Source organism: Amborella trichopoda, chromosome 2 (genome assembly GCF_054954075.1).
Source record: "Amborella trichopoda isolate Santa Cruz 75 chromosome 2, AtrichopodaSantaCruz75HAP2 v2.0, whole genome shotgun sequence".
Lineage (NCBI taxonomy): Eukaryota > Viridiplantae > Streptophyta > Magnoliopsida > Amborellales > Amborellaceae > Amborella > Amborella trichopoda.
In genome coordinates this window covers 67,729,352-67,742,603 of record NC_142337.1, presented here as the reverse complement: position 1 = coordinate 67,742,603, position 13,252 = coordinate 67,729,352, and the positions used below count along the sequence as shown (strand labels likewise).

General features: G+C 35.9%; 1 protein-coding gene across 1 annotated transcript; it reads left to right on the top strand.

The window, feature by feature from the left end:
* Positions 1-1,061: 1,061 nt before the first annotated feature.
* On the top strand, positions 1,062-8,318 carry LOC18430121 (acyl transferase 5). The gene is made up of 3 exons (XM_006840283.4): positions 1,062-1,697; positions 5,639-5,936; positions 7,469-8,318. Exons 1-3 carry the CDS (start codon positions 1,224-1,226, stop codon positions 8,032-8,034), a joined length of 1,338 nt encoding a protein of 445 aa, XP_006840346.2. The 5' UTR covers positions 1,062-1,223; the 3' UTR covers positions 8,035-8,318.
* The last annotated feature ends 4,934 nt before the right edge of the window (positions 8,319-13,252 follow it).

Genomic DNA, 13,252 nt, shown 5'->3' with positions numbered 1-13,252 from the left:
AACTTGACGATTCAATGTAGCGACTCGGTGGTTCACTATAGTGACTCAGCAGTTCTTCTCTAGAACCGGGTGACTCTGCGCACAGTGGAATCGACACGGGATGATCGATTCCCGTGTCGACTCGGCGAATCCGTTTTGACTCACGGTCTTTTAAAACACTGGTTTAAACACTAAAATGTGTAACTTAGTGTCACTATTTTGTGGTGAAACCCCTTATAAAATCATTTGAGAGTTAAACATCCCCGTTAATACTATATGCGTTATTTTTAAATTTTCGTTTAACTCGAGTACCATCTCAAAAAGTATCTTAAAAAATAACAAATAGTCATTCTTCATAGTTAGGAACATTGAACAAGCAAAGGCATTTTATTTAGTAATTTGAAGAGGCCCTATTCAAATGATGAGAGCACCCTTGCTTGATTAGGTCAAATTACTGAATTGTCCGTAGTAGCTCAAGATTCACCTTGAATAGAGACAATTTTTGTATTTTTAAATATAATTTTTGACAATGTGCCTAAGTAAAATAAAAATGAAAAATTAATTGAGATCTTTTCGAACCACCTCATAATAAAATTTGTCCTTAAATAATACTATCCCTAATATCTAATAGAAAGCCTTTTGAAGAGGACAATATTAAGAAGAGTGGGGAAAAGGAGGCTCCAAAACTAGAGGGCTCCAGCATTACTTCCATTAGCAACCATCTTTTTTTTACAAATGATGTCCCAACAAAAGGAATGTCATTTAGAAAGTAGACAAGAAGACCCTGTTTGGACCACATCTCTAATGCACCAAGTTCTACGCCACCGCTTGGGAACTCATGCCAATAAATATTTTTTTTTAAACAATAACTCATGGCAAAAAATATTGCATTACCTACTAGCTCATCCAATTTTAACCCATTCATTAGGACATTCATGATATACCTTTAATAGTAATGGGTTGTTTTCATAGCTTTGTGAAGGTCTAGTGCTTATCTCTCCTTCCTTTAAAATAAATAATTGAGGAAAGATAGAAAAAACTTGTCAAGTATTATAAAACAACTCAAGCTGAATCAGGCAAGCAAAACATATCACATTAAATTGAGGGCAAGTTGTCTAGGTTTCGTAATGCAATATTATATACTTAAAAATATCACATTAAATTGAGGGCAAGTTGTCTAGGTTTCATAATGCAATATTATATACTTAAAAATATCTCTATATAAGACCCTGTAATTGCAATGCATGGGAAACATATCACCATCAAACACAATGCCTCAACTCTCTAGCTCAAGCCTTCCCCCCACCATGGCCACCTTCTCAGTGACCAAATCGGACCCGGTTTGGGTCCGGCCAGCTCGAGATACGCCCTCCGGTGTGCTTGAGTTCTCGAGAATTGATAGCCAACCCGCTTTCCGATTCTTGGTGAAAACCATACATGTTTATAAGTATGGTGAAGAGGCAGCAAAGAAGATCAGGGAGGCCTTAGCTGAGCTCCTAGTGCCGTACTACCAGTTCTCCGGGAGATTGACCACGAGCGGTGAAGACGGACGCCTTAGATTGCTTTGCACTGGAGAGGGCGCCGGTTTTGTTGAGGGTGTTGCAAATTTCCGGCTTGAGGATATCGATTATCTTGATAAATTGGCATCTGATGAGCTATATCATCTCATTTATGGTGACCCAAAGGAAATTGACATGACTCCTGTTGCTCTCATTCAGGTAATCACTGTTATAGATATTAGTTGGCTCTTACAATTTTGTGGTTTCATTAAACACATTATTCTCTTTAAGAAAAGTAGAAGAAGAGTGTAAATTTCTCAAGTTGTTAATAAATATACTGTTAGTAATTATCATTTAATAACTATGGTAAAATTGAAACTTCAAGAAACTATTTAAAGTTTTGGTTTTTATATGATGGATAAACGCAAAATGAAGATACATGAGTTTTCTTTTTTCTTTTCTTCAAGCTAATGAGTTTTTTCCATTGATATAACTATCATATTAATGTGTAATATTAGAAAAAGGGCCATCTAGTTTATATTGGTATAGAACACCAATAAAAAGGTAAAACTAGCCATGTTTCTTACATTACAGGAAAGTGAACAAGAACACAAGCCATTTTGTGTGTGAATGTGTGTGTGTGTGTGTGAGAGAGAGAGAGAGAGAGAGAGAGAGAGAGAGAGATTTTTTCATGGAAAAAGGACCTAATGTGTACATAGAGAGAAAGAGAGTGTAGTCAAGCCAGTAAGAGAGGTACTCATTCCCTAAATGAGGAATCTAAAATCTTAAGTAGTTGACCAACTTTTGCTTTACTGCAAATAAAAGACAGAGCAATGGAAAAGAAAAGGGTTGTGTGTTCTTCATTGATGATGTAAAAAAAGAAAAAAAAAAGAAAAAGAAGAAAAAGGGACTTTTTTTAGAGTACAACATCATCCCATTAGGTTTATTGTACAATGACCCGCTTATCTGCCCCATAGAAAAAGAGAAATACAGATCGAAATGTCGCATCGAATCTTAAAAAAAAAATAACCCGCTGGAGCATATTGTATACTTGTTCCGTTGAGTAAAAGATTGATTCAAGTACTATTTCCTTCTTCTTTTTTAATGATTTTGAGACCCACTTTAGAATTGTTATGAGTTAAAAAATGAAAAATTGAGTTTCTAAATACTTAGATATGAGAGACAAAAAATGAAAATTGAACTGTTTTTGTCCAATCTAAGGGCAAAAAAATGTGAATAAAATTTACCTTTTGGGAGGTGGGTTGTCAGTCGAGGATGTTACATGGCTAAAATAATAAATATCAAACATAAGATTTCACCGAGGGAGTTAAGAGAGAAGATGGTCCGGCAGGAGAATTTACAAAACTTAATATAAAAAAAGCAGGTTACTTGTAGTTGGCCAAGTAAAGTTACATATTTCCATAGGATTGAACCTCATAGCAGTGGAGTCCCTTTCTTTCGGTATATGGAGCATGTGGTAGTTATCCATTAGCCTCACTCCTACTAACTTATATATCTCTAAAGTCAACTAATCTCTCTCTCTCTCTCTCCATTATTCCACGCTTTTGTTCGTTCCTATCTCTCTCTACATTTATAAATATGAAACGAATGAATGTAAAAGAAAGTATGATATCTTTCTCTCTCTAAATCTAAAAATGTGTAATCGATGAGCATAAGCATATGGTCCTGTTCATCGTTCCTATCTCTCTCTACATTTATAAATGTGAAATGAATGAGTGTAAAAGAAAGTATGATATATTTCTCTTTTTAAATCTACAAATATGAAATCGATGAGCCATAAGGATGTGGTCCTCCATGCACATGGGGAGCCATAAGGATATGGTCCCCTATGCGCGTGGGATGGGATGAAATTAGCGACCACCATAGGCAAAGGGTGGCCTTTTTTTTGTTTTTTCGGCTTTTTTTTTCTTTTTCTTTTTACTTTTGAGTGTGTTAGGCTCAGGCCTAACCAAGGACGACCTGAAAATGACCTCTTCAACTCGTAAGGACTAGGGCTCAGCAAAGGCAAGAGTGGGCCGGGCCAGTCCCCACCATTATACAGGGGTACATACATTAGCCTTGTGGTGGGCCTGTCAGCCTCGGGCTTATGAATTTTACTCAGGGCAGTTACCGGTCTAGTCATGGGCTAGATTTGGCAAACGTTTCAAAGTTTAGCTTTGGGTCTGGCCCAGGCCGAGCCGTGCTCGGGTGCCACACAATCGGTCAACTCTTATAAAAAAACCAAAAAATATATATGTTTAAAAGATTTAGGGGACGTGCTCGGGTAGAGCAATGCTGGTCTTGCTCGGCTTGAAAATATTTCGGGCCTACCAAGTAAGATGGGCCAGCATCAAGCCTTAACACAAGGGCCGAACTGGGTCCAAAACCAGCCCCTGGCTGCAAGCCCATGAGCCAGCCAGGGCCATAAACGGCCATTCTTTTACCAATGCATGTGGTCCATGATGTTGGGCTTGGACCGGGAATTCCATGTCCCAACCACATGTAGAAGAGCTGGTCCAGGGTTTGGCCTGAATGGCCGGCCGGCATCTCCTACTCCTGGCCCCTTGCAAGCATGTCCCACATATGTACACAGAGAGAGAGAGAGAGATCGATTGCTACTTACGAGCAAGAGTATGATTTGTAATGATCATTAATAAAAAAAAAAAAGAACCATGCCTTGTAGTGGAGTTGCGTGACGAGTAAAACATGAGAGAGAGAGAGAAAGAATTATTTAACCACAGATGATGGTGAAAAGAAAAAGACAGAGAGAGATGATGTTGGGAGAAAGAATTATTTAACCAAAGATGATGGTGAAAAGAAGAAGACTAAAGTTTTCTTCCAATTAGAGAAGGTTATACTTGTGTTCAAATAAGATTTGAGAAGGCTATATTTTATTCAGGGATGATTATGCAAAAGAGAAAATTGAACTCCCTAAAGAAACCGGAGATACAGGACGGCAGAGAGAGAGTTTTCTTTAGTCCTTGAATGATGGGTTTGAGAGAGCGATTTTATGTTCTTGCATAGGCTAAATTATGTTTGAAAAGTTGACGCTGATTTCGTAATCGGACTGCTAGTGTCTTAGAAATTAGCCAAAACGGCTTGAAACCGGTAGGCTATATGTCTGGGTCTAAGACCTTTTGGTTTTCACCGGTTCTCGCTTTCATCCTTTATTTTCTTTGTACTTTCAAATGAAAAAAACCTCATAAAATTGGTGAGCTAGCTAGGGGTGGCAATGGACTCAGATATGAATCTGAGTCCAAAAATTAGACCTGGCGGGTTGGTTCTTGGTTCAAATCTTGGACCCAAATACTGTTCAGGTTGGGGTTTGGGTTCAGCTCTGGTCGGGTCCTAGTTCGGGTCTAGTAATATTTTTGGGATCCCAATATAAAAAGACCCGGTTTCTATGCGGCCAAGCCCGTATATGTAGAAATGCAACCTTCTTAATAAATCTATTTTTGAGATGGATTTTAAGACTTAATTTTTAAGCACATGTAATCTTTAACATGGAGATTATGAATATGAAAAATTGAATAAAGTTTAAAAACTAAAAATAATAATTCTAATAAGACAACATTTGGACTGTTAGTTTCCATTGTTTGTAGATGGAACACCAACTTCTTTACATTTTCTGGACAATATATGTAAAAATGGGGTCCAGCCCACATAAAACAATTTTTTCATATATAAAATATATTTAAATATATAGATATTGTAATTTTTAGCTGGACTCTCGAACCCGACCCAACCTGTTTCCATCCCTAGAGCTGGCTTGGGCAGCTCCCAACTCATTAAGAACATATATAGGTGACTAGTTGGGCCCATTGATCCAGATTTTAAAAAACTCCAGAAATGAAGCAAGAGAGGGAAAGCACTTGGCTCAGCATACATGGCAATGAAATTGTAGTGGGAGTCCCAACGCGTTTGTTTACCTAAAAAAAAGAAGGGAAAAAAATCCAAAGTAAATATGGGAAAGGAGTTAAATTTAATTTTTGAACTTCAAATTTCATAGTGGGTATTAAAAGTTGATTTTAGAGATATTAGAGATTCTTGATACCCAAAATATTATTGTCTCTATCTTCCAGAGGAGGATTCGAGATGAGAATAATTACCAAAATATTATTGTGTCTATCTTAGTGACATTTTTTCCTTTTATTATCCAGGTCACTGATTTCCAATGCGGAGGCTTTGTGATCGGTCTGCAACTGAGCCACTGCCTTGTCGATGGAATTGGCGGCGTCCAATTCCTCTCGGCTCTAGCCGAAATGGTTAAAGGAGCCGACTCCCCCTCTGTAGAGCCAGTTTGGAGCCGCCACTTACTTGGCTCAGCTCCACCAGCAGAGCCCATCGACCCAAGCCGACCACCCCTAGTTTTCCCTGACTATCGGCTCGAGCCAGTATCCTTTGACATCTCGGCTCAAGCCATAAGCCGCATAAAACAAGCTTGCTTTGAAAAAACAGGTATGGTTATTGAAGGGCCATTGTCCGCATTAAACGTTCAAGAAATGGCAAATAAGGACGTTTTTGGGTGGTGTATGCATCAATGATAGCACAATGCCTACATAGTGGGGCATTTGGTGTGGGGCCCTATAACTACAGCATATTGGCTGGCCCCACATACAATAATCGTTGGTTTTAGGGAGGAAACTGGATTTATAGGGCTGCACCCTCATCAAAATAAGTAAAGCCTCATTTCATAACTCATCAAAAGTAATTTAAATATTGAAAAATTTTTAAATCGGTCATCTTGGTTTGAACATTATGGTTGTTGAACAAATGAGGATTTCGAACTCTAAAAATAATATATATTGCAATGAATTATCTACACAGGCCATTTTGCCGTAAGAAGTATGTGTTTATAAATATGCAAGATGTGTATCATTTATTAAGTTTCAAATTTTATTGTCGGTATTGAAAATTGATTTTAGAGCCGTAATAGAGATTTATGTTGCCAAAAGTGCTTTTTTGGATGGATTTGAGGTGCGGCTTTATTTTGTTTTCAAAAAGCCTAGGCCCTATAAAAACTTCATCCTTTAAAGAAAAGGAAATTTGTTGTATATGTATCCTTGGGAATGTATTTGTACATGTAATCTCACGCACACATAAAGCATCCATCTCAAAGATAGATGTAAATTGGTGGTCCCTCCAAAAAAAGTAAAAAACCAATGGTCTAAAAATTTCCATTGGTAAAATTTTCATTTTCAGTTTTTGAACTTTGTTAGTTTTTTACATATTTATGATCTCCAATTTAAAGATTATATAATTCTTAAAAAGTTGAGCCAAAATCCACCCGAAAATGGATTTTTAAAAGGGCACTCACATTTCCTAAAAAAAGTAGGTCCAAAATCCATCTCAAAAATAGATTTTTACAATGGAACTCATTTCTACATATGAACCTAGGACATATACAAATCGCATCCTCTAGGAAAAGGGCAAATCTACAAAAAAAAATATTTGAGTTGGCTTGGTCTAATGAGTTATTTCTTCCACCTAGCATGTTCGAATGGTGTTTATTAAATGATAAAGTGTAGGATAAAACCATATATCTTTGATACAAGGAAGTCACAATCGTTCTAGTCATTAGATTTGAAATCACGCATAGGTATGTACTATATTGATTGAGTTCAAAGCCCCAAAAGAAAAATCTCGATTTTGTGAGATATCCATGCAATAATGTTTTACATTTCATTGCCAGTGATGATTCTCTCTTATCTCAAATGTAAACAGTCTTGTAACATGTAAATTCCTTATTAAGTATACTTACTCTCAAGTTCTCAAGTTTAATGTAACAACCATCATGTCAGGTTTAAAAGTCTACAAAATAATGGCTGTCATATCCAATATAATTCTTACCATTTCCATTTCTTTAACAAAATGTCTGTTCCATGTGTTATAGATAATTTTGATTTACTATGTTAATCAATAAAGCTACATGCATAAAACATCCATCAAATACTTACTACCCAGTCATTACTGTTTTTTGAACCTTGTAGGCAAGCCTTGCTCTTCCTTTGAGGCCCTAGCAGCCGAGGCTTGGCGGTTACGTAGCCAAGCCATCGACTTAGAACCTGATCAAGAGACAACCCTTGTCTTCATAGCCGGCTGCCGCCACCTCATGGACCCACCATTGCCCAAGGGGTATTTTGGGAATTGTTTCTTTCCGGTGAGGGCAAAAGCATCGGGAGAGCAAATGCTTGAAGCCTCTGACGTGGACGTGGTGACGTGGATTCAAGAGGCAAAAGAGAGGCTCCCTAGAGAGTTTAGGGCGTGGCTCGAGGGGCCCACAAATGGTGAAGACGTGGAAGACCCCTTCCAATTATCTTTTTCTTATAATAATTTGTTTTTGACTGAGTGGAATAGGCTTGGATTTAGACACGTGGACTTCGGGTGGGGCACAGCTGTACACGTGTTGCCCATCCCAGCGTCCTACGTGATCCCGGCTGGTGTGGTTGTGGCCCCGCCTGAGCCCAAAAAAGGAACACGGTTGGGGATTTGGTGTGTGACTAGGGCACACGGAGAGGCCTTTCTTGAAGAGATGAAAAGCTTGACTTCAGCTTAAGTAATCTCTGTGTAATTAAGGAAAGTATGCTGCAAGAAAGTTACTTTAATCATCTCTAACTATCAGATATGAAATTGGACGGCTTGGGGTGTACCAATAATTACTTTCAAAATTTGATAAAATCATCTTTAGAATTCATTTTTTTAGGGTAGTTGTGGCTTTCTCTACAAGAAAGTTCTTATTATATACTATCCCGTATTTGTGTATTTTCTTTTTCCCATTGTATGACTTCGTTGTTAATATTGTTGTTCTACATTGGATGGTTCTAAATTGGTTTTTCTTAAGGATTTCTATTGTTTACTATTTTTCTTAAAAGAAATCTTATGGAGGACGAAAGTTCATGTTGATAGCCCATCTATGAAAACTAAGAAACTCCAAGTATAGTTGCTTTATATAATGACAAGATTTAAATTTCATAATAAGCAATAGAATATTTTCTTTTTTTTTAATAGTTTGATGTTTATATGCACCAAGCCGACTCTAATTAATTCGGATAAGATTTGGATGATGGCGATGATGCTCCCATGCACCACTAGGAAAATAGGGGCTCATATTCTTTTTGTTTTGTGCATATAGACTAATCTAATATGTCTTGTTTAGGGTTGGGGTCATGGTGGTAGCACAACATGTGCCCCAGCGATGGTCTAGGCTTTCATTCTCACTTAATGCATTAAAAAACCACTAAGTATTTCAAAAAATGGGTAGGAGCTCATCCTCCCCACTAAATTACGTTAAAAATATGTCTTGTTTGGTTATCTTCCATTCATGACTAACTTCCATGCTTCCTTAAAAAGTGTTGCTCTATAGGGGCTAGGAGATGACATTTTCATGATAAGTCTCTGATTTCTATGAAAATGAAAGGTCCAAAATTGATATCTTATCAATGATGCCAATGAGAAAGCTCTCCTCCAACTAAAAGAAAATTTTGGAACTTTTCCAACCAAACATTTATTTATTTTCAAATAGTCAAAGGATTGTATACAATGAAACCATTTACCTTTGATACAAGGAGGTTACAATTATTTATGACCATCCAATATGAAATATAATAGTTTGGTGTGTTATAAAGTTCGAGAAAATTTCTTTTAAAATTTGAGTTTGGTCAATAGAATAAATGCAATAATCCACACTTCTAATGGTCTAGATTAATTATGACTACCTTATACTAAAGGTAAATGGTCTTATTGACATCGAAATTATTCATTTAAATATTAAGCTTTGTTTGGAGCTCCAAATATGGACAAGATAACCAAGATAAGAATGAATTTTGGATTTCCAAACTCAAAAGGCACGGCTTTCTGAAACCACGATAAGTAGATGCTCAATTCTCATCTCCACAAAATGTTAGATTTTTCCTTCGATATGACAAGATGTCTTATAGAAAATAAACGCTAATCAACGATATCAATGTCGTGCCCTAATGCAAAATTCGGTTTAAGCTTTACTAGGCTTGATGCCATTACAATATATATCCTCACTGATATTGAGATACAAAGACAGGAAAGAGTTTTTACGAGGCTTGAATTTTATATTATAAAAGTAAAGTGCACCACAAAAACTCACTAGAGAACGTTATTTTAATATTGGAGAACCCTCGAAGTCATCATCTCACCACGAAGATGTATGAGTATAGGAATAAAAAAAGGATTTCAAGTCATAAAAATAGTGCTTCTTGTAACATATTATCTAGACCATCCATTTTCAAGATTTTCAAATGTTTATAGCAAGTGTTTAAAAAACTGATCGGTGACGCAAATCATCTTTCTGGAAAACCAATTTGGATCGGTGGATTTGCAATTCGCATTAGAGAGTCAGGCATATCGGGACTTTAAAAAATCTCAAAAAATCATTTAATTTTCTTAAGAATATAGTTTTTTTTATGTTTCCATAAAAACTAGTCGTATTGCATTATAGTTTTCATTATTTTACTGAAAATACATACATACTGAGAACATCTCTCATGTGTGAGTGTTTGTTATCTATTGTATGCAATTTATAGTCAAAATAAAATTCAAAGTATAACTCATTGAAATATAATAGATACATTGAAATATAATAGATATCTCTAACTCAAATTTTTATAATGAAAAGAATAAAGCATGTTATAGTCTTGGATCTTTGATTTAAGGAAAAAGTACATATAAGGTTGCAACCTTATATGTAGAACTACGGATGCACCTCAAAAATCCATCAGAAAAGGTAGTTTTAATGTTGCAAAACCCCTTTGATTGATCATCTCGACATCGAGATGTATGACCATGAAAAATAAAAAGATTTTAAGTCTAAAAAATAGTGCATTTTACAACATATTATCTACACCATTTATGTTCAAGATTTTCATATGTTTATAGATCTACTTAATTTTAACCATTTTTTAAATTTAAAATTTTATAATTAGATATAAAAATAGATTTTGAGATAATCCTAAAAACATTTTACATTACAATTATATACCGTGATAAAATTTGAAGGTGCACCGTACCTCTACAGCTACGGATGCATCCGTATGCCACCCTTGATTTAATAGAGGGAAAAAAGCTATGGCAAAAAGTATTTAGCAAATAAATAGATTAAGGTATAGTAATTAGCATGGACAGACTACGGGAGGAAATGGTGCTCTAATTTTTGAATTGGGATGAAAAGTTAAGAACTCTATTATTTGAATTTCAAATGGGAGAGAGAAGTTAGAGAAAAGAGCAAAACATGGCTACACGCCAATAATCTGTTCTCATGGAAAGGCAAGCTAGGTCCCTATACAAAATCCCAAAACAGGGAAACGGTGAGAGATTACAGGAGGAGGAAGCATGTATAAAAAAGCCACAAGAAATGCTGGTAGGAGTCCCATCTGGTTCACTGGGTGGTTCCAAGTATTTTGAGGCAATTGTTTTTGCTCCCAACGATTCTTGGTCAAGTTGGTCTTGAGATGGGCCGATTCTGATCTGGATCGGTGCTTTTTTTAAACCTTGGTTTATAGATGTGTTATACTATTTTTTAAACTTTACTTTTTATAATTTGTGGTGGAAATAGTTTTCACCTCATAGTTGGAGTTTTCAGCACCAGAACTGCATCTTTGGAACAAGATCAAGATTTTGAATGTGTAACTTATTTTAATGGGAAAAGTTTATATGGAGCCAAGGCTCTAAACGAACACATTATAGCCCACCTCAAAAATTTCACTAGAAGAGGTTGTTTTGATTTTAAATTTTATAATTAAAAATGAAAATATATTTTAAAGCTATCACAAACAGTTCCAATATTCAAACCACATTTCTCGATACTATTTGAAAGTGCATTTTATTTTGATTGTTTAGAGCCTCGACTCTATATAAACCACACCCTATTTTAATTGTTTAAAGTTTTATGCATTAGAATTACATCTTTGTACAAGGTTTGAATGTGTACCTTATTTTAATTTTCTAAAGTTAACACCTTTTATAAACTGCACCCACAACATACCATCAATGTAACATGGATACATGCAGTTGTGATAATTTGTGTGTAACCTAAATACTTACCATTTCCTTGCTGAAATCTCATTATGAAAATTACTTAAATGCCACCTAAAACCCAACCTCCTATTTTTTCTAAATAATGTTTTTATGTGTTATGTTTAAAAGGTCAATTTTCATATTTGAGGTTTTTGACACTTATATCTATGTTACATACTAGCATGCACCTATATGTCTATGTAACATAGCATATCAATAGCATAGAAAAGTCTAAGCCTATACAAACTCTGGACTTTTTTACAAATGGATCTCCAGAGCATCTTTGTTTAGAGATAAAAAAAAAGGGGGGGGAAATTGAATACATCAGACAATATGGCGTGATTCTCAATACTATGTACAAGTCTAGTATTCCGAGTTGGCTCGACGATTTTTAAATTACTCTGCCGGATTAAATCTTCAACAAAAGCGACGTTTGAAATCATTCCCAAATGAGGGATGAACATTCTCGTTTGCTTGCAGGTTACCAAAGCTACAAGAGCCGTCATAGCCATCTCAATGCGAACATCTTAACAGAGAAAGCCGAGCCTCGTATATCTCTAGCAATCTGCATGGGTTGGACCCGATGAGTCCCTCATCGGCCCAATCTGATCCAGTTATGGACCAGGTGGGTCTCAGAGTCGGGCAGACCAAAGTCTAGGTTTGAATTCTAAGGATAGACACGGCGAGTAGGTAGCGTATCAGCACACACATATTACATGTGGGTCAGACATGTAACTGTCCAGGTCCGGGTCCAAGTCAAGTCCGGACCCCACCATGTGGAACGAGTAGGGGTCACCCATTTGCACCCCTAGGAGGCATACCACAAGTTGCCAAGTTCATTTAGGAGCAATAACATATTCCCATGCCAAGGTTTCACCAGTCGGCCTCCACACATGAGAGAGAGAGTTTCATAAATCTTAGGATTCTGGTTCTTTGGAGAATTAATTTAGCCCTGTTGCATGAACTAAAAAAGAATTTAATTATTTAAGGGATTGCATATAATGAGACCATTTATCTTTTATGTAAGGTAGTCACAATTCCTTACAACCATTTGATTTGAAATTTGATAACTTGGATGTGTCACAAAGTTTGAAAAAATTTCTTTTGAAATTTGAACTTGGTCAACGGAATAATTACAGCCACCCAACTTTACATCTAATGGTCAAGATTATTGTGCCCACCTTATATAAAAGGTAAAAGGTGTAGTTTCCATAAGGTTGCAACCTTAAACAATCCATTTAAAGCGCACATTGAAATTTTATCATATCGTATAATTATCTCAAAATCTATTTTTATATCTAATTATAAAATTTTAAACTCCAAAAATGATTAAAATCAAGTAGATCTATAAACATATGAAAATCTTAAAAATTGACGATCTAGATAATGTTTTGTAAGATGCTTCATTTTTTGAACTCAAAATCCGTTCTTTTTTCATAATCATACATCTCAACATCAAGATGATCAATTAGAAAATTTTTCAATATTAAAACAACCTTTTTTGATGGATTTTTTAGGTGCATCCGTAGTTCTACATTTTAAGGTTGCAACCTTATATAAACTTTTCCCAAAGGTAAATGGTCTCATCCTATACTTTCCCATCATTTAAAGTTTTTAAAGTGATTCTGGTTCTTTGGAGAATTAATTTAGCCCTGTTGCTGAACTAAATCTGGCTGAGCATGTCACAGTGGTCAGAACTATCAGAAAGAAACAAAGAAAAATAGTCGGTA